Raw genomic sequence first — 23,457 nt, 5'->3', positions numbered from 1 at the left:
TTGTTTTATGAGGTTCTTTGTCTCCGAGAACTCAAAGTGGTTATCAGTGCCTGTAATTATATCGGGAACGGGTGTACGTATGATATTATTTAATAGGGGTCCTGGTCCCGGTCCATGGCACTAATATAGCTAGGAGCTTGTACTTGCAAATCGTAATTAGAGGCGTATGGAGAGTATATTATAGACAGTGCTTAATGGCTGATATGGGTAAATCCATGAGTTTTAGATCGTAGCTTATAAGGATGCTTGTATTCCCGGCAAAATTTAGATCCTCGGTTCTCCAAATCAGCGGGGCCAGGACCCTTACGTAGAGTAAACGCAAAGATTTGACTCGGGCTCATACCGATTGTTACAGGATAGCTCTACTCCGACTAGCAGTGGTGATATCGCATATAGGGCTTGAAAAATCCCGCCACACACATGATTTGTTGACTAGACAGTACCGTTGAGTGAGGCTGAAAATTTACATAGCACTATACTTTTTTATTTAAACTTTTAGCTAGGTATCAAGTATAACCTCTACGGCCGATCTGGATTCATCTGAGATTATTAGTACCGGCTTTAGGAAATACGCTAACAAACTATTGCAAATTAATACGTTTTTGTCAAATAGTTATGGAAATAAAACCTGTAGCGTGGACTTTAGAGGTTAGGTTTCGTTCAAGGCAATCAAAAATTACATGCAGGATCAGACATAGTCGTGGCTCAGGATTGGAAACTGGGGTATTCCACAGCCACATACATTCATGTAGGCCAGTCTTTATCATACGGTGTAGCCTAAGCTATAAATATAACGTATCACACCCAGTTATCGACAGTGGTGAGCACACAGTTCCGATCAGAGCTATTTCTCCTGGTTGGCCCACGACTTTGTACGTGCGGCAATATTAAGAAAAATTATTTCAGGGTCGAAAATGCCAGAGATGACATCAGACCACCGCAAACCACATACACCATGCCTAGAGATCCGTGTATTGCGCTTGTGGGGAAACCCTCTAGTGGGAAGTCTACCACCCTTAACAGTGAGTGCTTTCAGTCACGTGCCGAGCAGAGTTCAAGACGAGTCGGTTGATGGCCCGATCCGAGGCTGTTTCGATGGTGGATTTTGGCACATAAGCTCTGGTTTATGTGGTTCAGCTGATGTATGGTCCAGCTTCAACTGCCTTGAGATTGGTATTTCAGGTGAACAGGCAACTTTGTTGCTCGAGAGACGTCAATTAATGGTGGCTTTGATCCAACTTTCAGTGGTATATGTTCGATAGTCTAACGTGAGGACTCAGCTAGTCTGAGTTGGCTCAGGCTCGCGCTAGGCACCCGTTCTCGCAAGCGGCAAGTATTAACCTTCAGGTTTGACTGATGCCAACGCCAAAGTCGGCGCCTTTCCCTTCACAACCATCGAGCCTAACAAGGCCACCGGCTACTTACAAGTCGATTGCGCTTGTTCCCGGTTTGGTAAACAGGACCAGTGCAAGCCAAACTACGGGTGGTGCGAGAACGGCAAGAGGTCCGTACCGGTGATGCTTCTTGACGTCGCGGGGTTGGTTCCCGGTGCCTCGCAGGGCCGTGGGTTGGGGAACAAGTTTTTGGACGACATCAGACAGAATTCTGACTTGATTGTACACGTGATGGATGTCAGTGGATGCACGGATGAAAACGGAAAGGCCACACGAGGCTACGATCCGTTGAAAGACGTGGAGTGGTTGCAGGACGAGATCCGCCTCTGGATCGAAGGTAACTTGAAGAAGAGATGGGGCTCCATCGTGAGAAGACACACCGCCACCAAGGCGCATGTCGTGGACACCTTACAGGCTCAGTTTGGTGGCTACGGTTCCACCGCCAAGGTAGTTGCTCGTGCCTTAGCGAAGATCAAAGACTTGCCTCCTATAGACAAGTGGGACGACGAGTGGATCACCACAGTGGTTGCTGCCTTTATATCCGAGCGTTTCCCCACCGTCTTGTCGTTGAACAAGATCGACCATCCTGATGCAGACAAGAATATCTCCAAGATCATGTTGAAGTACCCGAACACTAAGTGTGTTTTGACCAGTGCCGTAACCGAGGTATTTTTGCGTAAGTTGGCGAAACAGAACTTTATCAAGTACGAAACTGGGACTGAGTTCGTCGACACGTTGGAGGATTTGCCAGACTCTGACTTGAAGCCGTTGGACGAAAAGCTCATGGAGCGCGTGGACAACATCCGTGACTTAGTGTTGTACCGCTTTGGCTCCACTGGGGTGATCCAGATTCTCCAAGCTGCTGCTGAAGTTCTAGGGTTGGTGCCTGTCTATCCGGTGAGAAACATGAACACATTTTCCGGAAACTCTGGAGGATTCGTGTTCAGAGACTGTCTCTTGGTGAAGAAGGGCACGCTCGTCGCCCAAGTGGCGAAGATGATTGTGGGTGAGGTGACCATTGCGGCGATTGAGGGAGTCGGTGGACTGAGAATTAGTGAGGAGGATACCGTGGACGTGGGAAAGAACGATATTATGAGTTTCCGGATTGTTCCGTCGTCAAAGGAGTAATCATCTGGGGTACGTCATTCCGAGCGAAGCCTTTGCAGAGCTCTGACCGCTTGACGAAAGAGTATATATTAGAGTGCTTCTTATGGAGCTATATGATAAAACATGAGTGTATTGCAAAACTATAAATAGGTGTATTATATAGGGCTAGAACTATTAAATGCTAGCTGAGAAACATGAAATGTCAAAGTATCATAAAATGGAAAGCTGCCACATGAGCTCGGCCTTTTATGGGCCAGTCGATATAACCTGGTGGGGAGACGGCTAGATGTGATATTGATAGTAGCGTACCATTCAACGGAGTAGCCACTAAGATGTGAAGTTAAAGTTTCAATAGCTGATGCAGGCTTTGGGGGGGCTAATACACAATGGACCCATATTCGTAGATATAGTGGATCCCAAAACAGCTATTCAGGTTCCCGCATAATGCAAGCTCATGTACAATCGTACCTTAGATCATCCCCTGACAGATGAGATCGTAAACGTACTAGCCGCAATTTACGAAGTCACCCAACAAAGAGCATTCAATAGCTTAGACTGGAATAAGCAGAAGTTCTGAAACGCACTTACTAAAGATACGGTAACGTCTCCAAATTTTTTTCACGCCCATGTAAGTTTTGCACAACAGTCTGAAACCTACGTGGAAAGTAGGAGCCCTGCAAGCATCAGTCTTGTATTTTATTTCGAGCCGAATGAGTCTCCTTCATAAATAGCCTATCCTTGGAAGATAATTAAACACGAAAGAGCACGTCATACAGGCTTTTCGTAGGATTTGATCTTCTTGAGTTTGTAATGGATGAAATAAAGACATGTAGCCAAATCACAACTGTAGCTTGTGGGCCAATACTTCTAGAACCATGCACGTGTGCTGTCCGCCGGAGTTCTGTGGGCACCCGCCACATCAAAATACCTCGATAACAATTATGCATACACTTCCCTTCCTGCATTCCGCGCACCAACCACCCGCATGCAGGTGTTTACATGACGTGCTTATGTCATGGGTCAATTCCACGAGGAGTTGCTCAGATTTAATTTCCGGGGCTTGATATTGATATTGCCTTACCCTTCTCCGGCGTAGAATCTGAGGTAGACTGAATAGGTTTAAGCCGCTGACACTAAGATTGGGCTCAGACTCGGTCCTGCCTGGCAAGAGCACATATTCTTCTACATTTAATGGAGTAAAGCACACTACCATGCGGACAAAATACATATTAGAGTTGAAATTTGGAATTTTCTCGAGATCAGGTATCTAGGAGGTATGCCATCTAAATCATTATGTGGAGATCGGATAGCTAATATACGACGCACAATGGATCTGAATTCACACTGGTGCTGACAAAAGGATTACATTCTATGCCTCTGGTAGTCCACGTTTGTTGGTCAATAAAAGCAAGCGGCTATTACATCATGCCTAGCCACCTGATTCGCATAGACTGCGTATGTGCGCTATAGTACCAGGGTAGGCTGTAAATCGGATATAGGTTCTCATGCATGCACGTTGCTAAGCCAGCAATATCTCGTTTATACCAACATGATCAGTCTACTCGCCAGTTTGACTGGTATAACCACAATGGGATTTGTAACCTCGGTACAACATGTGACGGTTATTAGCATGATGAGGAATTCGTGATTCTAACCGCTATCTTCCCGAGGCTCTAGGTTTGAACCAATTCCGACCTCTCAGGGCTAAATGTACAAGTACCCCAATAAGAATCCAGCAATGATACACTCCAGTTTACAATCCCTGTTTTCAGAACAAGAAATCGAGCGACCTCGGCTTCAATAGACAATGAAGGCGACAATTAGTTTGTTCGTGAATCTTTGCTCGCGCATAATACGCAGATTGAAATCCGTGTCCAAGATCAGTCCGGCCATTGTCCGAGCGCGTTAATCATTGACGCAGTATGCATGCCGATGCATGCAGACATTTGCGTGCCAGCCTCCTGCACAACGACCTACCGGCCATGCAATATGCGATGCATAGATCAACAGCAGGCCAGCCATGAGAGTTACCATTAACATGCATTTCCTCTGCAAGCATTACCATCTATACCATGAATCTTACACTGATGGCAGGGTAGATAGATACATATAGATACATATATATGGGCCCTATATTCCCTCTATCTACTTGATTGATCTGTTCCAAGTTACCTTTAAAAAACCCCTCTGACCTAATGAAGCTTTCCACGATTTTACTAGCGGCATCTGCTATCACAACCACTGTTGCCACGGTGAGTATTGACTTCGAGACCACTATTTTGGCCGCCATTAATGCCAAGAGAGCCTTGCACGGGGTTCCACCGCTCGTGTGGAACAGCACAATGGCTACATACGCCAACAATTACGGTAACTCGGCCTACCACTGTAACGGAGTCTTGGTGCATAGTGGCGGCCCGTACGGTGAGAACCTTGCCGCGGGTTACTCCACCGTTGGTGCCGTAGAAGCCTGGTATGACGAGATTGCAAACTACAACTTTGCGGACCCGGGCTTCAGCTCTAACACCGGACACTTCACCCAATTGGTCTGGAAGAGCTCGACTCAGTTGGGGTGTGCCTACATCGATTGCACGACCATCTGGGGTGAGTACGTCATCTGTGAGTTTGCTCCTCCTGGTAATATCAATGGCGAGTATGCTCAGAACGTGCTTCCGCTTCTCTCTAGCAGTTCCTCAGCCGGAGCTTCTTCAACTGTCTCCTCTTCTGTGTCTTCTAAAGTTTCCTCTGTTTCTTCCTCAGTTAAACCTTCCTCATCTGCATCTTCTGCTGTGTCTACCTCGGCTAAACCTTCCTCTTCTGTGTCTTCTAAAGCCTCCTCTGTTTCTATTCCAATTACACCTTCCTCCTCCACTGTGTCTACCCCAGTTACACCTTCCTCTTCTGTGTCTTCTAAAGTCTCTTCTGTTTCTACCCCAGTTACACCTTCATCTTCTGTGTCTTCTAAAGCCTCCTCTGTTTCTACTCCAGTTACACCTTCCTCTTCCACGTCTTCTGCCGTGTCTACCCCAGTTTCACCTTCCTCTTCCGTGTCTTCTGCCGTGTCTACCCCAGTTTCACCTTCCTCTTCCGTATCTTCTGCAGTGTCTACCCCAGTTATACCTCCATCTTCGGTGTCTTCTAAAGCCTCATCTGTTTCTACCCCAGTTATACCTCCATCTTCAGTTGTCTCCTCAATTTCATCCTCAGCTGTTTCTACCCCAGTCGTAGTCTCCTCTGGAGCTTCTTCTGCAGCCTCCTCAGCCATCTCCACCCCAGTTGGAGCTTCCTCAGCTGCCTCCTCAGCTGCTTCTTCGGCTGTCTCCTCATCTGTTTCTACTCCAGTCCAGATCTCTTCTACTGCCTCCTCAGCTGTTTCCACTCCAGTCGTAGCCTCATCAGTCACTTCATCAGCTGTTTCATCAGCAGCTTCCTCAACTATTTCCCAAGAAGCTTCCTCAGCTATTTCCTCGGAAGCTTCTTCAGCCATTTCCTCAGAAGCTTCCTCAGCTATTTCCTCAGTCGTTTCTACTTCAGTCGTGGCCTCATCAGTTGCTTCTTCTGCTTTCTCCTCAGCCGTCTCCACTCCAGTTGGAGCTTCCTCGACTGCCTCTTCAGCTGTTTCTACTCCAGCTGGAGCTTCCTCTTCTGTCTCTTTTGTGGCTTCCTCTACTGGCTCTGGACCTACAACCACCAGCTTCACTACCGTTGCTACTTCCACTTCCACCTCCTACTACTCCACCTATGTCTCCTTCACCACGGTCTATATCTACACCGATGACCTTAACAAGAGAGCCGAGGTTGTTGTTCCAACCACTGCTGTGGTGGTTGTCTCGGGCGGCGTCTTAACCCAAATCTCCACTGTCTACATTACCACCACCCACAATCCTACTTCTGGTGCCTCTGAGACGGCTTCTGCTCTGACCGGTTCATTGGTTGCTTCCTCCGCTACTTCTAAATCAGTGACCACCACCACTGTTACTGGCCAGTCCACCACCGTCATCACAATTACCTCCTGCTCCAACAATGCCTGTTCCACCACCGCTGTTACTACCGGTGTCACTGTCATTACCACCACTGCCAGTGGACATGAGACTGTCTACACTACCTACTGTCCATTGACCAGTTCCGTGACCACCACCGTCACTGACCAGTCCACCACCGTTATCACCATCACCTCTTGTTCCAACAATGCTTGTGCCACCACCGCTGTTACCACCGGTGTCACTGTCATCACCACTTCTACCAACGGTGCTGCGGCCACATACACCACCTTCTATCCATTGACTAAAGGCTCCACTACCACAGTCACTGAACAGAAGACCGCTGTGGTTACCATCACCTCTTGCTCCAACAATATCTGTGCCATCTCTGCTGTCACCACTGGTGTCGTCGTGGAGACCGCCACCGTCGGAGGCACGGTCACTCAGGTTACCCATTACGTTCCGTTAACCACCAACGTTGCTACCTACAATACGAAGGCTGGTGTTGTCACTACTTCAACCATCCGCTTACAATCCACCGCTGTGATTACTGTCACTTCTTGTTCTGGTGGTGTTTGCTCGACCGCTGCCGTCACTACCGGTGTTACTGTGGTCCATACCACCGTTTCTGGCGTTGCCACCAAGAAGACAAGCTACTATCCATTGACCGGAGCTACTAATACTGGCGTTATCCAGACCACTGCTGCTGCTACTACTGCTGCTTTTGCCCTGACTCCAGCCACGGTCACCGCCTTTGAAGGTGCCGCCAACATCCAGACCTTGGGTCTTGGTAGTCTTGTCGCTATTATAGCTTTGATGATGTAAAAATCCCAACACTTATACCCCCCTTTATGATTTCGCTATTTTTTTTTGGCCCCGCTAGTCGCACCTTTGAGTATGCTTTCCAAATTTCACTCCTTAGTTATTTTTTCTAATCTTTTTCTACATTTATGAGTACCACTATCCCCTGCGTTCTTGCTGTACATCTGTGTATCGTATCATTAAATATTTCATGTAAAACTGTATTTTCCAGTCTAAGGTTATCCTTGAACCCGTCACTTTATTCCCACGGCGATGCCATTTACATAACCGCGGCGCGTTTTCTGCAATGTAAAACTGACCACATTGCAATTGCTCATTTACATTGGTTATAAGTGTTGATCAAGCGTTACGCACAGGAGTATATAGGCATACTAACCGATAAAATATCCACTTCTAAAAATTACTCTGATGTTAGGGACAGCACTGTAGATACCAGCTACGCCTACTACCCGACCCCGGGAAAAGCTGGGTATTAGGTTTCTTGGCTGCTTTAATCTTACCAAGCCAAAAAAGCTTACAGATCGACACCCTGTGGGTGTGGGAAATCAAGCTTGCGTCATTGTGAAATCTCAACCATACTAACTGGGTGTTGTGAGAAGATGTTGCGCATGCAGATCTGAATGTTCGAAACAGGATGAGACAATGTCCCAAAAGAGTAAATGAAAAGATTAGACTCATAATATTAAAGGGCGTAGAGCTAAACGCTTAAGGGTGTTAGTGCATGCCAGATACACCACGCAGTAAGGGGAATCGATGATATAATTCGGCGAAAAATATCCTCTCACCGTTACAGTAACAAAAGTTAGCTCCAATACAAAGGGCATTACTGGTCAAATACCCGCTACATCAGCAAATCTTAAGCCGTAATACATATACCGATCGATGTCTAAATTGGATTTTGTTGCACCCATGGAGAGCAACCATAACGTTGAATGGGGGATATGCAGAGTGCCGCTCTGGGAAGCTGTTAAAGAGAGGCTATGCCGATTTACTCTTGGTTTCGTGCTAAAATGTGAAGATCATCAAAATGTGTGCACCACCGCTTATCCCATCCTTGTCTGTATGCAAGATGTCCGGGTTGGGCGACTACTTTGGTCAACACAAGGATCACCTTCAGGCTGAAAAGGTGCATATGCAAGCGCCAGATGAGAAAGCGGTGTTGCTAGCCAACTTTTAGTGGGGGAGTAGCGAGTTTATACATGCGGAGATTCTACAACTGCGTCTCCTGGCGATCCTTGACGAATCGCATTTGAACCTTGCATGATGCAAGATCGACGGCACGCTGCAGACTTAGAGAATGCACGCAAGGGAATTAGAATTGCACTAATATAGGCCTACCTTGTTACTGTCTCTTAATTCGTGTATAAGAACCAGTATGGTGATTTCCAGATTCGGGGGCTTATCGTACACACAGCTAGCCATGAATTTAGGCGCTAAGGAAAAAAAAAAGATAACCCAAGTCACTTGATCACCGAGGAGGTTCGTGAATTCACTAGCAATATGCGGGAATGCCTATATCGACCCCCTAGCCCCTTTAACTGGGTTTTCACATAGCATTCTGGCTGGGCGCCAGGGCATAAAAATTATGATGTTATTAGTCGAGTGTTTTCTCCTGTCTGTAAACCCAGACTTGCCACACTTTATTGGTGTTAGCCTTGCTTACAAAAAAAAACACCAGTATAGTGATACAGAAGCCCCAGAAAACCTCAGGACCGAGCTAGAGATAGGAGTATACCGGGTGAGAGAAATACTATCTCGGGTACTACCTTGAATCAAATAACAGAGACGACTAGAAATTAAATGTTCAGCAACACCAAAAAGGCAAAGTTAAAATCCAAAAATGTTCTGTAATATGCTTGCTCAAAGTGTGCATCCTGGATTAAGCTAGACGAGGGACTACCCGGAGTCCCTTACTATCCTACATTATATCAATCGACTCCAGGTAATACACCTGCGGGGTGTTTGTTGAGTTCATATGGCAGAAGCTAAATGTACCCTGAGAACTGCTGAGGTACATTTAGCTTCTTTCGAACTGTGCCACCAACTCTCCCATACCTAGTTTCGCTCACCAATCGGTAGGCCTCATTTCAGAGATATCTTGAAAAGTATAATTTTAGTACATGCGGGATCTGCTTACGTAGAGTCCAGGGCCAATTCTGCCAATAGCAAAGAACTAGGAACCATCATTGCTCGTTTCAAAGCTACTCTACAGGTGCTACCCTAAACCTTGAAGCCCCTCCCCAGCAACCAGTCATCGCTAGTTTTTAACTTTGGGAATCACTCCTCCTTGGAAATAGGTATCTTGTAGAAACTCCAAAAATCATCACTTTTGACCTACGTAATGAATCAACGCTGGAAATTGACCAGATGAATGACATCGATTACGACCCATGAATTGAGAATGACATCAGCACGTACCAATTATAAATCTTCTCGTTACTTTCATATTTTTACAAATCTCCTTTCTGGATTAAATTAACAGAGAGATGCTGGAGTTATATCGCAAAATTAAAGGTTTGGATGCACCCAGGCTTCTAAACCTAGGGTTGGCCTAAGCAGACCTCCCCAATAAAAAATAGATATACCTGTGATTACCATTCGAAAACTCATACCTATCTCTATATGCATAGTTTTCTTGGCCTAATATGGTATCTTGCCTAACCCGAGAAATAGGGCCGCCTCTCTGGCCAAGGGCCTAAAAATATAGACTCTAGAGATTAAAATTATGTCAACTTTGGAAAGCCCTAACAATAGTGTAAACATGTTTAATATGTAGCCTTTTCTTAGGATATTACAGTTGGAGATGCAACAATCGCATATTAACGTCTCATGTATACATATTGAGCCCTATTCGGTGTGAACATTCCACGGGAAAAGACACGGAAGTATTCCATAAATCACGGTGGATAGCACCGCAAAGGTTATGAGGCAATATGGATTGATGGATATTATTTAGGGACTAATCTTGGATACGCTCAAAATGAGATGTGTAGTAAAGGTTTCACAGTTTCTGCCAGTCTATATAAATGCCGACTGATTGCATTTTTATATATCTAGTTCATATCTAATTAATTCTACCCGGTTATATTATTATCTACGTAGATATCGGTTTTAGCGCACATAAACGTATAAGTGTCGGGAATCCGCTGTCAGAGTTTTGATCTCCAATATTAGGTACCACTATATTCTGTTTAATGGAATAAAAATCCGCTGTTACATACAGTTAATATCGCAAAATTGATACTGGTATTAAGAGCGAAGCACGTGTCACCCCGGATCTCAGACCAACTCCATTTTTCAACTTTTATCTGAACCATCCACCTTTAAAGTTATAAAATACCTTTTTTTTTTTTTTTTTTTTTCTAATTCGAACTATTTAGTAAAACCTTAAGACCCCAAAACCAGGCCCTTTCTGCAATATGACAAAGCGCTTATCCTGAGTTCTCTCAAACTAATCCGACTCCGACCTTCAATCCTGCACACCCTTCGATACAGGACATTTTGTCCTGCCTATATAATTCCTGGCCTGAGTCACCTTGTAATCTAATCGTAATTTAGGCCAACGAGTACTGCCAAGCGAAAACTGTGAAACATGGGCCGGTAACGGAGCTTATCGGAGTAGGGCCATTGGCCAGTCTAAGCCATAAAGAAAGACTTACTACCGGCCAGGTTTGTTCAAGTAATAGCTTTATATAGATAGAAGCGAAATAGGTCCAATCCAAATGACTATTCCAAACCAAGACCGGAGAAAGATCGAGTCAGTAGCATAACGGGGTAAATTACTCAGTAACTAGCCCTGTTATTAGTTAATTACCACTCCCTGCGCCATTTTCTTCCTTATGATGCGGCAGCACGTGACGGGTTACTCATCGCTGGAAAATGCGCCCGGCCCTATATAAGGGAATTTTCCACTGCTTTCTTCTCTCTCTTGTGCACACACCAGAACACCCTCTACTATGGCCTCCCCCCAACAAATTAACAACTTGCAACAGCATTTCCAGTCCGCGGTGGCGCTTTCCGGTAGCCCAAACGCGGTCTCCACGTCCCCAACCCAGAGCTACTTGGCCCAGCGTATTAACAGCATGAAGCCGGCAAAGCCATTGAAGCCGTTCTCCACCGGTGACATCAAGATTTTATTGTTGGAAAACGTCAACCAGACCGCCATTGAGATCTTCAGTGGCCAGGGCTACCAGGTTGAGTTCTACAAGTCCTCTCTTGGCGACGAGGAGTTGATCGAGAAGATCCAGGAGGTGCACGCCATCGGTATCCGTTCCAAAACCAAGTTGAGCGAGAAGATCTTGAAGCACGCCAAGAACTTGGTTGTTATCGGGTGTTTCTGTATCGGTACAAACCAGGTGGACTTGGAATTTGCCGCCAAGTCTGGTATTGCAGTTTTCAACTCCCCATTCTCCAACTCCCGTTCCGTCGCCGAGTTGGTCATTGCCGAGATCATCACCTTGGCCAGACAATTGGGTGATAGATCTATCGAGCTCCACACCGGGACTTGGAACAAGGTCTCCGCCAAGTGCTGGGAGATCAGAGGCAAGACCTTGGGGATTGTAGGATACGGCCACATTGGTGCCCAGTTGTCCGTTTTAGCTGAATCCATGGGGATGAACGTCATCTACTACGATGTCAACATGATTATGTCCTTGGGGACTGCCAAGCAGGTCAATACGCTCGACGAATTGTTGGGTAAGGCCGATTTTGTCACCTTACACGTGCCAGAAACCCCAGAAACCGCAAACTTGTTGTCCACCCCACAGTTTGCCGCCATGAAGGACGGCTCTTATGTCATCAATGCGTCCAGAGGGACCGTCGTCGACATCCAGGCCTTGGTTGAGGCTATGAAAGTCGGCAAGATTGCCGGTGCCGCGCTCGATGTCTACCCTAACGAACCAGCCAAGAACGGTGCCGGTTTGTTCTCCAACGAATTGAATCCGTGGATCTCCGAGTTAACTTCCTTGAGAAACGTGATTCTCACTCCACACATCGGTGGCTCTACCGAAGAGGCCCAGTCCGCCATCGGTATTGAGGTTGCCTCTGCTTTGGTCAAGTACGTCAACGAAGGGTCTTCCTCCGGGGCCGTCAACTTCCCAGAGGTTTCTTTAAGAGCGCTTGACTTGGACCAGAACAACTCTGTCAGAGTCTTGTACGTCCATCAGAACGTGCCGGGTGTGTTGAAGACCGTTAACAACGTTTTGGGGAACCACAACATCGAGAAGCAGTTCTCTGACTCCAGGGGTGATATTGCTTACTTAATGGCGGACATTTCTCAGGTCGATTCCGCCGACATCAAGTCCTTGTATGAGCAGTTGGAAAACACCCCGTACAAGATTGTTACCCGTTTGCTTTACTAAATTCCTCACTTCTTTAATTCCAGCTAGCCACCATTTAATACTATATATTTACGACACATTGTAGAAACCACGAGTAAGCAGGCCGAAGTAGCGGTGTTCAGGCCAAGTGGGGGGAGGAGTTTCCGGGAAATATATGAGGCTGAAATAAGTGCAAAGGTGGCATATATTAGTGTCATCAACGATCGGCACCTTTGTACAAAGGCTATAATTTAGATTGGAGAGGGCGCAATATGACGTTCCAGAAATGAGTCAACAAAACGCCATTTTGACGTGGAATAAAAAAACTATCCACAAAGTGTGGGAATATTTACATCATACATTCTAATAATTAAAAAGGCACTGCCAGGTTGAATTTCAGGGCATTCAATTATATCCAAAGACAGCCTCCAACGTCCAAAGTGAATCTACAATTACACTCAATAATTAGGACTGTCTAGATCCATAGAATGATATGTTAAAGGACTGTGGGACGCTGGAATTCACTTATAGACGGGGGGTTTGAGAACGGCCAACCATGAAGTAATCGTCCTCAACCGACAAACCCCAAGTGTTATTTGGCTTCACCAGTTATGGTTAGTACTGCAGGAATGCCACGCACCAGCTTACAGTTCCACAGCCAATTACGCCAGTGACTAGAACCAGGCAATTTCAACTATATGTGAAAACCATGCTAAAGTACCAAGCTTGATATTCCCATAGAGAATTATCCTAATATCCCGATTTATTCGCCCACATAGCACAGTAAACCCTCTTCTCAAGTCGTGCCCTTACCGGCCAACTATACCAGATCGTGCGCTTACCAGCAAACCAGGCCCTCTCCTCAAAACGGTGGCGCCGACGGCTACCAATAATCGCACTACAAGAACACCTCATCCTTCGCCAACCCTCTTGGCCATCAATTCCTTCACAAAACGCTACACCATCCACCATGGCATTAACATCCGCCGCGCCGTACCTCGCATTGTTGAGCGAAGCCGATGAGAGCTTGAAGACATACGCCTTGACCTCGCTCAACGAGGTCGTGGACCAGCTCTGGGCCGAGGTGGCCAACGAAATCACCGCCATCGAGGAGCTCTACGAATCCGAGAGCTACGCCCACCGTCACTTGGCCGCTCTCCTCGCCTCCAAGGTGTACTACAACTTGGGTGACTTTGACGCTGCGGTCAAGTACGCGCTTGCTGCCGGAAACCAGTTCGACATCGACGAGCAGTCGCAGTACGTCGAGACAATCATTTCCAAGTGCATCAATCGCTACATCGCACAATCGCAAAAGTTTGTGCAGGCGCCATCCGGGCCCGCGCCGTCTCCCGAATTGACATTCGTGTTCGAGCGCATGTTGCAGAAGTGCGTGCAAACCGGCGAGTTGAAGCTCGCCGTGGGCATCGCATTGGAGAGCTACCGCTTGGATATCGTTGCCGACATCCTTGCCAAGGCCGACGACGCGATGGACTTGGTCAGTTACGTGCTGGTCATCGCCACCACCGTGCTCGACAACGCTGCTGTCAGAACCCAGACCTTGCGCGCGCTCGTCGCGCTCGTCCTAGGCATGGCCGCGCCTGACTACTTTGTTGCCACCAAGCTCATCATTCAGTTGAACGATGCGGCATTGGCCGCGCAGTTGTTCACCGACTTGCACACCAAGGCGGACCACTTGACAGCCTTACAGTCCGCATTCGACTTGGTCAGCTCCGCATCCCAGGAGTTGCTCTATAAGACGCTCGCGGCGCTCCAGGCCAACGAGCCGCTCGCTACGGACCGCGACTTTGCGCGTGTCTTGCGCGTTCTTACAGGCGTGCCGACCTGTGACCTCGACGTGACCTTTTTGGCCAACAACAACAACACAGACGTGTCCATCCTCAACAAGGCAAAAGCCGCGCTCGACGGCCGTAACTCTATCTACCACTCGGCCGTGTCGTTCCAGACCGCGTTCATGTACGCCGGGACCACCGACGACTCGTTCCTCCGTGCCAACTTGGAGTGGCTCGGCAAGGCCACCAACTGGTCCAAGTTCTTGGCCACTGCCGCGTTGGGGGTCATCCATAAGGGCAACTTGGCGCAGGGCCGCACGATTCTCCAGCCGTACCTCCCAGGCAACTCTGGGTCGCACTTTACCAAGGGGGGCTCGCTTTACGCCTTGGGGCTTATCTACGCCGGCCATGGCCGTGAAACTATCGACTATCTCAAGAAGCACCTCATTGAGGACGGCAATTCCGCTGGAAACGACGAGGTGGATGTGATTCTTCACGGTGCTGCCCTCGGGGTCGGCGTGGCTGGCATGGCCTCCGGCAACGAGGAGCTCTACGAGGTCTTGAAGACCGTCTTGTACTCCGACTCTGCCGTCGCGGGCCAGGCCGCCGGGCTCGCCATGGGTTTGGTTATGCTCGGTTCTGGCAACGAGACTGCTATCGACGACATGTTCCAGTATGCCCAGGAGACTCAGCACGAAACCATCATCCGTGGCTTGGCCATCGGTATTGCGTTGTTGAATTACGCCAAAGAGGATACCGCGAAGACCACTATTGACAAGTTGTTGGAGCACCAGAACCCAATATTGCGCTACGGTGGTGCCTTCACAGTGGCGTTGGCCTACTGTGGGACCGGCAATAACGCCGCCATCAAGCGCTTGCTCCATGTCGCCGTGTCAGACTCCTCTGACGACGTCAGAAGAGCGGCTGTGATCGCCTTAGGGTTCGTCTTGTTACGCGACTACACCACCGTCCCCACCATCGTCGAGCTCTTGTCCGAGTCACACAACCCACACGTCCGTTACGGTACCGCCATGGCGTTGGGAATCTCCTGTGCTGGCCGTGGCTTGCCGGCCGCGATCGAGGTCTTGGAACCGTTGTCCAAGGACCCGGTCGACTTTGTACGCCAGGGGGCGTTGGTTGCCATGTCGATGATTTTGATCCAGGAGAATGAAAAGACCTTCCCGAAGGTGGCCGAGATCAGAAAGCAGTTTGCCGGCGTGATTGCCAGCAAGAGCCAGGACGCGTTGGCCAAGTTCGGTGCCTCGTTGGCCCAGGGGATCATTGATGCCGGTGGTCGCAACGTCACCATCCAGTTGGAAAACACCCAGACCAACACCCTCAACATGAAGGCGATTGTCGGACTTACTGTCTTCACCCAAACCTGGTACTGGTTCCCGTTGACTCACTTTTTATCGTTGTCGTTCACTCCGACCTCTATTACAGGTGTTCGCGAGGACTTGCGCGTGCCGAAGTTCCAGATCAACTGCCATACCAAAGCCGACATTTTTGGGTACCCACCGAAGGTGGCTGACGCCAAGGAGAAGGCCCCAGAGAAGATTGTCACCGCAGTGTTGTCAACCTCCGCCAGAGCCAACGCCAGAGCGAAGAAGGCCAAGGCTGAGAAGGAGAAGGACGACATGGATGTCGACACCCCAAAGGAGGAGGCCCCGGAACCGCCGGTGGATGAAGCTAAGGTTGAGGAGGGGGAGGAGGAGGTTCCAGAGGAGGTCGAAACCGAAGACGCCTCCACCAGGTATACGAAGACACCGTACAAGATCGACAACATGACCCGGGTAGTTCCGAGTCAGTTGAAGTACATCTCGTTCAAGGATGAGAGATTCGTGCCGGTTAGAAAGTTCAGAGGCACCGGCGGCGTGGTAATATTGAAGGACAATGCCCCGGGCGAGCCGGCCGAGTTCATCAAGACAATCAGACAGTTGAGCAACACCGAGGCACCGGTGCCAGAACCGTTCACGTTGAGTGAGGAGGACGCTGAGTAGAGTATGTATTTTAGAGTGGAATAAAGTTTGCAATATGAAAAGTGAAGATATAGAAAGAGTCGATTTGAGGGATTTCCTAAAGACGGAAGCGTCATGCTTTGAGGGATTGATGAAAAGTTTATGAATGTTTTAGTAGGTACATTCGCAGCCCTGTTTCTATGAGTGTGCGATTTCACGACTAGTTTGTACTGATTGGAAATTTACAGGCTTAAGCAATTACTAAAACTTCTGGGACAACTGATAGACGAAAAAGAACAGTTATTAGGATAACTGCAATCGACAACAACCCAGATCAAGGTATTTATTCCGTAGTTGGATACTTTGGTGTGAACCTTCAAAAGCAAAAGACCACCTGGCGGATAAAACCGGCAATGATCATGGTTACCAGCAAATATCAGTCGAGGACACAACTCAGTCGTAGTTTTGTGGGGATACTGGGTCCCGGTATGTGTTTTATGCAAAGGAAGGTGCTATGGATCTTGATAGATCAGATGGCAACCTATTCAGCTTTATAGTGCTAGCCAGCACTAGTATCAAAAAGACAACAAGTGCTATGCTATTCATGATATCCGAAACCTCCAACTAGCAGTCCCTCTACTCATTTTCCTGTTTTGTATTTTATTGATGAATCGTCCTATATTACATACCATCGGTGCTACTTGAATCTAGACAATGCTGGACCGAGGAAGTTCTTCTCCTCCGGCTCGCCCTTGGTGTGTCGGTGTTTCTGGGCTCTAAGCTCCTTCTCTCTCTTCAAGTTGGTTTCGATCTTCATCTTTCTAACATCGACAACGTTCTGCTTCTTCTTTCTCAAGTGACGTCTTAAGGACGAGTTCTTTCCCCGGACAGTTGGTTGGATCTCCATCTTTACCTCCTCATCGCTATCCTTGGTCACGGCCGCCAACTCAGACGGCTTTAATCTGACCTGAGAGGCGCGTTTATCGACGGTACCGATTACGGTCGGATCTATAGTGATCATATCAGGCGACAACTTGTTTAACAACGAGCGGACCTCGCCCTGTTGGCGCTGCTTGGCGGTCTCGTATGGGTTCAACTCCAAGGCGTCGAAGTTGGCCTCACCGGAGCCTGGCACGATGATAGAGGAAATACCACCAGCATGACCAATCCCCAAGATATCCTCGAATGGAACAAATTTGGTGGTCGTGACCAGCGAACCGGGCAAAAGATGGGTCATATATGGCGAGTTTTGCTTCGTTTTGAAAGTGTCTTTCCATACGGAAACGTGCGGCCCCCACCCCACGGAAAGGAGCCCAGTGTCGGAAATGTCCAAAGTACTAGCTGGCGTAGGCGAGTAGTACTGGTCTAATTCCTTAAACGTCCTGATATCCCAGAGCTTGATAGTCTTGTCGGCACCGGCAGTCGCCATGTAGCGGCCCTCTCTATCAATAGCCATGGCCCTGACAGGGCCTCTGGCGGTTTGCAACTTTGCCAACGGAGTGGACATGTTGGGGGCCCACAAGGTCACGGTACCGTTACTGTGCCCCAAATGGACCACCGCGTTCCATGGGTTTTGTTTCATGGAAATTGTCGGTCCGAGTTTGGTTCTCAACTCGGCAACCAATACACCGGTAGAAACATCATGGTACTTTAAATACCCGGTGTTACCAGCCGTTGCCAAGAGGTAGTGGTACGGGAGGAACTCAAGAATCGTCGCCTCAATGTGCTGTTTCAATCTGTGCAATTCCGTGCCGGTTTTGTCGTAGATAAACGTGTACTTTTTCTGCGCCGCCGCAAAGTACTGGTCGTTATGCAAGTACTTGATCGCGTGGACAGTCTCTCCAAGGTGCAACTCGCAATCGAGCTTTCCGGTTCTCCAGTCAATGGACGCAACATGACCCTTCTTCCCGGCAATCAATAATTCCCTGCCGTTTCTAGTGTAGTCGAGAGTGTACGGACCGAATTCGTTCAACTTCAATTCGAAGGACTTGTTGGCGGTACCGATATCAACGGCCTCCACAATGTCCTGCTGCTGAAACTTGTACGTTTTTTCCATCCCCTCGGCCTCGAGAAGCCCCTCATTCTCCTGCAACAACAAGTCGGTTCCGGCAGCGGAGTTCAATGCTTGCTTATATTGGTTGTCGATCTTTTTCAACCCGGCCTTGAGTTTCTTGTCGTTGGTTCGGTTGTTCGCACCTTTTTCGCCCGCACGCTCGAACTTGCGCGTGTTGGCGCGGTCCGTAGACCCCATCTTACCGGCATACGTAGTCTTAGCCATTTGTCGTGGTGATATTTGAGGATCTGGAAACGGGAGGGGAGTGAAAGCTTTTTACGCATAGATAAAAAGATTTTTCAGCTCATCGCATGAAAAATATCACGTGCAATACACGTGATTATGCAGCTGTACGGGCAGAATTGTGCAAGCAAAGCTATGCAGCCACAGACACGGAGATTGTATTATGGGTATGCTTATCTATATATCAGAGGGAATATTGGCTTAGTCCAAAGCTGGTTCTTAAAATCATTTTAAAGGTTCTTCAATGAGCTTGAAGAAACAGAAAAGCTGGTTTGGTTCAACCAAGACGCAACCCGGTGATATTGAGATCTTGCATGCGAGTGTCCCGCATCTTGCAGAATGCGGTGATGTGTTAATTTCGCAAAAGTCTGATATCAGTGAACCTGCTCCAGATTCTGGGGATACCAAAGCTTTGGTTCTGGGGCAACGATCCCGGCCCCAGTCAAAGTCCCTCCGCTTTCGAGATGCCCTTTCGAACGTCTTCAGCTGGAACCACGGAGTGACAGTGGCAGAAACCCTTAGTCCAGATTCGTCCACCAGTAGCTCTGATAGCGAGGAGATTACTCGTAATCGTATAGCCAATAATACAAAGGACTTGGTATCCGGGACGAACTCCACCTTTGCCCAAATCCTCTCCGAGTACCGGCTAAACGAAGCTCAGTTGTGGGCGAGCCCTGCCTCTCGCTTGGGGATCTTCCAAAATGCGGAGTACGGGATTTTTCAAGCCCAATCTCGGATGATTAAGCTGAAAATGGACGATTATCCTCTCTGTTATACATGGAATGTGTGGAATGATCGGTAAGTAGACCCCATAACGCCGAGGGAAGGTCACTAACGGCACAGGGAGGTAACAGTAGAAGAGAGGCCCACCACCTCTACACTCAGGACAAATGATCCGGGGAGCGCTACTCTGGGGAGAAAATTTCATTCTGAGATGGTTCTTGAGACGAATCTAGTAGGTTTTTTTTGATTTTTTTTTTTGCCGGAGATGTATACTAACGCACTAGGATTTGGAGGAGTTGATTTATTCTTTCAAGGGAACCATAAGCAGGCTAGACCATCAGGTCCATGTTTTTAAATCGTGCTTGCCTCCCAGGGCCATTTTGCAGCCTATATATGGAGGGGCCTTGGTATTCCAGATCCCGGCCGGGTCAGAACACCCCTTCTGGAGGGCAGTGTTGCGGATTGTGGTGGGTGAACGAATGTTTGGTCTCAGGCCCTTTGGAATATACGGGATTTCCTGGAAAAACATACAGCTGGGGAGCTATTCAAATTTATCGCTTCGGCTTATATCGAAGCAGAATATTGCTGTTGACACTCTTAAAACATGGTGCGACGCCTTACGTGACGAGCTTCCAGATAGCTGTAGAGACTTTGTCGACTCGGCCAGGTTTGTTGATATTGAATCACAGAATGTATACATTGTGTATCCATAGGTAAGCTACACATTTTAAACATGGATTGTATTAATGGTTATACGGTTTTTACCTCTCCAAAATGAATGGGGATTTTTAAATGGCAAGTATCGTTGTTAATATGACGCTACTAATGGATATGGTTTAGTGTCCACCTAAGAGTGCTCCACCCCCAGACTATACCGCACCTTACATACATATACCCATACATAGGATCTGAGGCTCTCGGTATCAACGAAATTTTAGCCTCCTCTTCCTTTCAGGACCAATTTACTCTTTACTCTATCCGTCTTTTTCAATAAAAACAATGCCATTTCATGAGGTTTCGATGGCATAGTGCCACGCTCGTACTCTACCGTTGCACGTGCCACGCCTTCACCTCCCCTGATCTGCCACCTCGGTAAGGCCAAACATCACGTGGCATAACTCAATCCTGGCGTTCTCATTGGCTCTTCACGGTTAAGCAAAATACGTAGAATATAATATATCAACCCAAATTTCAGATATCTCATCAAATTGACAAAAACCACTCGATATTTATTCAATCTTTCAAGAAATAAAGAGCCTACTTTTTTTTGGTCATATTTTGGTTGAATACGAACCTCTGTGCACTCGCGAAATCCGGGTTAAGAAATTTAACTGAATTTTCAAGACCCTCTCCACCTCTCTTTCTTCTCACACAATGCTTTTGAACAATACCGTAAAGAAGGCGGCAAACACTGTATTCAAGAGATCAGTGGCCACGCGCCCAGTCTTGAAATCGAGTATCTTTCCAAAAGCGCTCTTGGTGACGGGAGGGTTGCTCGGGTTGTCGCTCACGTCGTACTACCTTTTGAATGCCAGATCTGCAGTCCATGAGTATGTGTTCTGCCCGTTGATTAGAGCGTTCACTGATGCTGAAGATGGCCATAAATGGGGAGTTGCCCTTATGAAGTACGGTTTGGTACCGAAGTTGTTCGACGACCAGGACGACGCGGTCTTGGCAACCTGTGTGTTCGGTAACAGAGTCTTGTCGAACCCAGTAGGGTTGGCTGCTGGTTTGGACAAAGATGCCGAGGCGATTGACGCGTTGTTTGACTTTGGTTTCGGCTACGTCGAGGTCGGGTCGATCACCCCGGAGGCCCAGCCAGGTAACCCACAGCCAAGATTCTTTAGGTTGCCTAAGGACGATGCCGTCATCAACAGATACGGCTTCAACTCCACGGGCCACTGGGAAGTTGCCACCAGATTGAGACTTAGACTCGAGAAGCTCGTGCAAAGGTATGTGGCTTCCGAGACCAACGCGTTCAGAGAAAACAGAATGTTGGGAATCAACTTGGGGAAAAACAAACACGGCGAAGAGGTGAACGATTACGTGTTAGGGGTCAGAAGGTTAGGACAGTTTGCAGATGTGTTGGTTATCAATGTGTCTTCGCCTAACACCCCGGGTTTGCGAGACTTGCAGTCCGAGTCGAAGTTGACCAACTTGTTGAAGACCGTGGTTGCTGAGAGAGATATTTTGAAGGTAAACCGATTGGGCCAGAAGCCACCAGTGTTGGTGAAGGTGGCGCCAGATTTGAGCGAGGTGGAGATTGCCTCCATCGCGCAGTCTGCGAAGGATGCCAAGATCGACGGAATCATTATCTCCAATACCACCATCCAGAGACCGGTTGACCAGTTGAGAACCAAGGACTTGGAGTTGGTTAACCAGATGGGGGGCTTGTCTGGAAAGCCGTTGAAGCCGCTCTCTTTGCAGGCTTTGAGAACCTTGCGCAAGTACACCAAGGAATCCGACTTGACGATCATCGGCTGCGGTGGAATTTCCTCCGGAAAGGACGCCATAGAGTTTGCCAAAGCCGGTGCTAACTTTGTGCAATTGTATACGAGTTTTGCCTACAGAGGCCCAGGCTTAGTGGCCAAGATCAAGGATGAGATCACCGCTGAGTTGAAGAAGGAGGGCAAGACTTGGAATGAGATTGTTGGTGAAGATGACAAATAGACAAGGTGATGCATAGCGAGGCAAGGATAGCAGAGTGGAGTCTCTTATGGTAAAGCTATCTGACTAAGCATCTCTAGGGGCCATAAAGTTCTGTGAGCCTAACGGAACTTTATAAGCTCTTCTAGTATAGCCAAAACTATAAACTTATAGAGAGGAATTAAATACACCTTTGACTAGTACGCTTTAAATGGGTCGCAGCCCCCAAAATATCCCACGGATGTGCCTGAGATATAAACCGGTTGTTTCGTGGTTTAAAATAACCTTTATCGATGGAAACTCTAACCCGTCAATTCGTTTGACTAGTTTCAAAATCTAACAAAGCATAGCTGATGTGTTCTGTGTCCCACTAGCGACTTTACAGGTCTCTATATCCAATATGACATTTCTCTTTGTAAGACAACCTGGGTGCACTAACAAATTCTGGCTCAGACTTGAACGCCTACAATCAGTGAGAGGTTACTGTGTATCCAGAGGGTGGATATCAATGACCTCTCTGGCAGTACAACTGAAATCATTATAGGTATAGATGATACTATTCCAGCCCAATAAACGCAAAATATTTCTCGGACCTTTATCACGACTATATCCACAAAATCGTCCCCATGCAGCACGCTCTAATCTACCATTCATGTTTTCCTAACTGGACATCACAGAAAGTCCTCTAGCTCCTGGTGATTTCCCATTGGGCATCCACAATAGACACTTCGGCACCGGCCTTGTCATCATAGTCGTACCATTCACCCTCCTCTAAGTCAACGTCATTGAAACTGGTACCAGAACCGGCACCGACACACTCAAAGTGGCCCTAAACGTGTTAGTATACCTTCCATCGCCTTCTCTGGTGTTCAACATACTTCTGGGATGAATCTCTTGAATTCCATGCCTCTGGTGTCGAGGTGCAAAATGGCAACAGCCTTCTTGGCCTCAGCGTCCTCAGCGGTGTATGAAAACTTGGTTCTAGAAATGGCTATGATGTTAGTAGTCGGTATCAGGCCAGGTAACGGGCATTGTGTCACATACTAGCGGAATGGGTTTTCTATACGTGTTAGTGTCATTCGATGGTGGGCCATGGGTCCCAGCCCTAGATCCTTTGAAGCAATCTTAATAGTACATACGGTGCAGTTACGGCACTTGAACTCAAAACTGGCATCACCCTTGGAGTCGTTTAAGTCATGGCTCTCAAAACAGTTGATAGTGACTGGCTTCGGGTGGACTTCGCGGCAGGCGGTGCATTCGATTTCGAAGGTGTACTCAAACGGATCTTCTGGCGAGTCTAAAGGTCTCAAGTTCGTGACACCTTCCAAGGCTGCGGTTAATTTTAAGTAGTAAACACCCATATTGATTGTCAGCAGCAGGGGTTGTATGCTATGAGAATTTGCAATGGGTTTAAATCTCGAAGGCA

General features: G+C 47.7%; 10 protein-coding genes across 10 annotated transcripts; 7 read left to right on the top strand and 3 right to left on the bottom strand.

Annotated features, from left to right (window-relative positions):
* Positions 1–955: 955 nt before the first annotated feature.
* Positions 956–2,522, top strand: BABINDRAFT_36618 (uncharacterized protein; the record flags this gene model as incomplete). Its single annotated transcript, XM_019131779.1, has 2 exons — positions 956–1,022; positions 1,348–2,522. 2 exons carry the CDS (start codon positions 956–958, stop codon positions 2,520–2,522), a joined length of 1,242 nt encoding a protein of 413 aa, XP_018985049.1.
* Positions 2,523–4,762: 2,240 nt separating this feature from the next.
* On the top strand, positions 4,763–5,179 carry BABINDRAFT_28095 (CAP domain-containing protein; the record flags this gene model as incomplete). Its single annotated transcript, XM_019131420.1, has 1 exon — positions 4,763–5,179. A coding segment is annotated over one exon (417 nt), but the record flags the coding sequence as incomplete, so codon positions are not given.
* Positions 5,180–8,114: 2,935 nt separating this feature from the next.
* BABINDRAFT_161429 (uncharacterized protein) lies at positions 8,115–8,428 on the top strand. The gene has a single exon (XM_019128803.1). It carries the CDS (start codon positions 8,183–8,185, stop codon positions 8,420–8,422), a length of 240 nt encoding a protein of 79 aa, XP_018985047.1. The 5' UTR covers positions 8,115–8,182; the 3' UTR covers positions 8,423–8,428.
* Positions 8,429–11,256: 2,828 nt separating this feature from the next.
* SER33 (phosphoglycerate dehydrogenase) lies at positions 11,257–12,660 on the top strand (the record flags this gene model as incomplete). The annotated part of the gene is made up of 1 exon (XM_019130465.1): positions 11,257–12,660. One exon carries the CDS (start codon positions 11,257–11,259, stop codon positions 12,658–12,660), a length of 1,404 nt encoding a protein of 467 aa, XP_018985046.1.
* A 928-nt stretch (positions 12,661–13,588) lies between these two features.
* Positions 13,589–16,408, top strand: RPN2 (proteasome regulatory particle base subunit; the record flags this gene model as incomplete). Its single annotated transcript, XM_019132705.1, has 1 exon — positions 13,589–16,408. One exon carries the CDS (start codon positions 13,589–13,591, stop codon positions 16,406–16,408), a length of 2,820 nt encoding a protein of 939 aa, XP_018985045.1.
* Positions 16,409–17,006: 598 nt separating this feature from the next.
* On the bottom strand, positions 17,007–18,664 carry BABINDRAFT_161427 (uncharacterized protein). Its single transcript, XM_019128802.1, has one exon. The coding sequence runs from the start codon at positions 18,642–18,644 to the stop codon at positions 17,064–17,066; it is 1,581 nt and encodes a 526-aa protein (XP_018985044.1). The 5' UTR covers positions 18,645–18,664; the 3' UTR covers positions 17,007–17,063.
* Positions 18,665–18,906: 242 nt separating this feature from the next.
* On the top strand, positions 18,907–20,105 carry BABINDRAFT_13340 (uncharacterized protein; the record flags this gene model as incomplete). The annotated part of the gene is made up of 3 exons (XM_019127074.1): positions 18,907–19,460; positions 19,506–19,617; positions 19,670–20,105. 3 exons carry the CDS (start codon positions 18,907–18,909, stop codon positions 20,096–20,098), a joined length of 1,095 nt encoding a protein of 364 aa, XP_018985043.1. The 3' UTR covers positions 20,099–20,105.
* Positions 20,106–20,672: 567 nt separating this feature from the next.
* Positions 20,673–22,237, top strand: URA1 (dihydroorotate dehydrogenase). Its single transcript, XM_019128801.1, has one exon. It carries the CDS (start codon positions 20,760–20,762, stop codon positions 22,053–22,055), a length of 1,296 nt encoding a protein of 431 aa, XP_018985042.1. The 5' UTR covers positions 20,673–20,759; the 3' UTR covers positions 22,056–22,237.
* Positions 22,238–22,423: 186 nt separating this feature from the next.
* Positions 22,424–22,825, bottom strand: BABINDRAFT_161425 (uncharacterized protein). Its single transcript, XM_019128800.1, has one exon. The coding sequence runs from the start codon at positions 22,683–22,685 to the stop codon at positions 22,512–22,514; it is 174 nt and encodes a 57-aa protein (XP_018985041.1). The 5' UTR covers positions 22,686–22,825; the 3' UTR covers positions 22,424–22,511.
* BABINDRAFT_13338 (uncharacterized protein) lies at positions 22,686–23,392 on the bottom strand (the record flags this gene model as incomplete). Its single annotated transcript, XM_019127073.1, has 4 exons — positions 22,686–22,860; positions 22,910–23,022; positions 23,076–23,091; positions 23,171–23,392. 4 exons carry the CDS (start codon positions 23,390–23,392, stop codon positions 22,717–22,719), a joined length of 495 nt encoding a protein of 164 aa, XP_018985040.1. The 3' UTR covers positions 22,686–22,716.
* Between the last annotated feature and the right edge of the window lie 65 nt (positions 23,393–23,457).

This window comes from Babjeviella inositovora (assembly GCF_001661335.1).
Source record: "Babjeviella inositovora NRRL Y-12698 unplaced genomic scaffold BABINscaffold_6, whole genome shotgun sequence".
Classification (NCBI taxonomy): domain Eukaryota; kingdom Fungi; phylum Ascomycota; class Pichiomycetes; order Serinales; genus Babjeviella; species Babjeviella inositovora.
Note: the sequence above shows the minus strand (reverse complement) of the source record. Positions and strands in the feature narration are given on the sequence as shown.

Excerpts from the sequence above, each read along its gene's own strand:
- BABINDRAFT_161429 (XM_019128803.1), top strand. The coding sequence starts at position 8,183 with ATGTCTAAATTGGATTTTGTTGCACCCATGGAGAGCAACCATAACGTT.
- BABINDRAFT_161427 (XM_019128802.1), bottom strand. The coding sequence starts at position 18,644 with ATGGCTAAGACTACGTATGCCGGTAAGATGGGGTCTACGGACCGCGCC.
- URA1 (XM_019128801.1), top strand. The coding sequence starts at position 20,760 with ATGCTTTTGAACAATACCGTAAAGAAGGCGGCAAACACTGTATTCAAG.
- BABINDRAFT_161425 (XM_019128800.1), bottom strand. The coding sequence starts at position 22,685 with ATGAATGGTAGATTAGAGCGTGCTGCATGGGGACGATTTTGTGGATAT.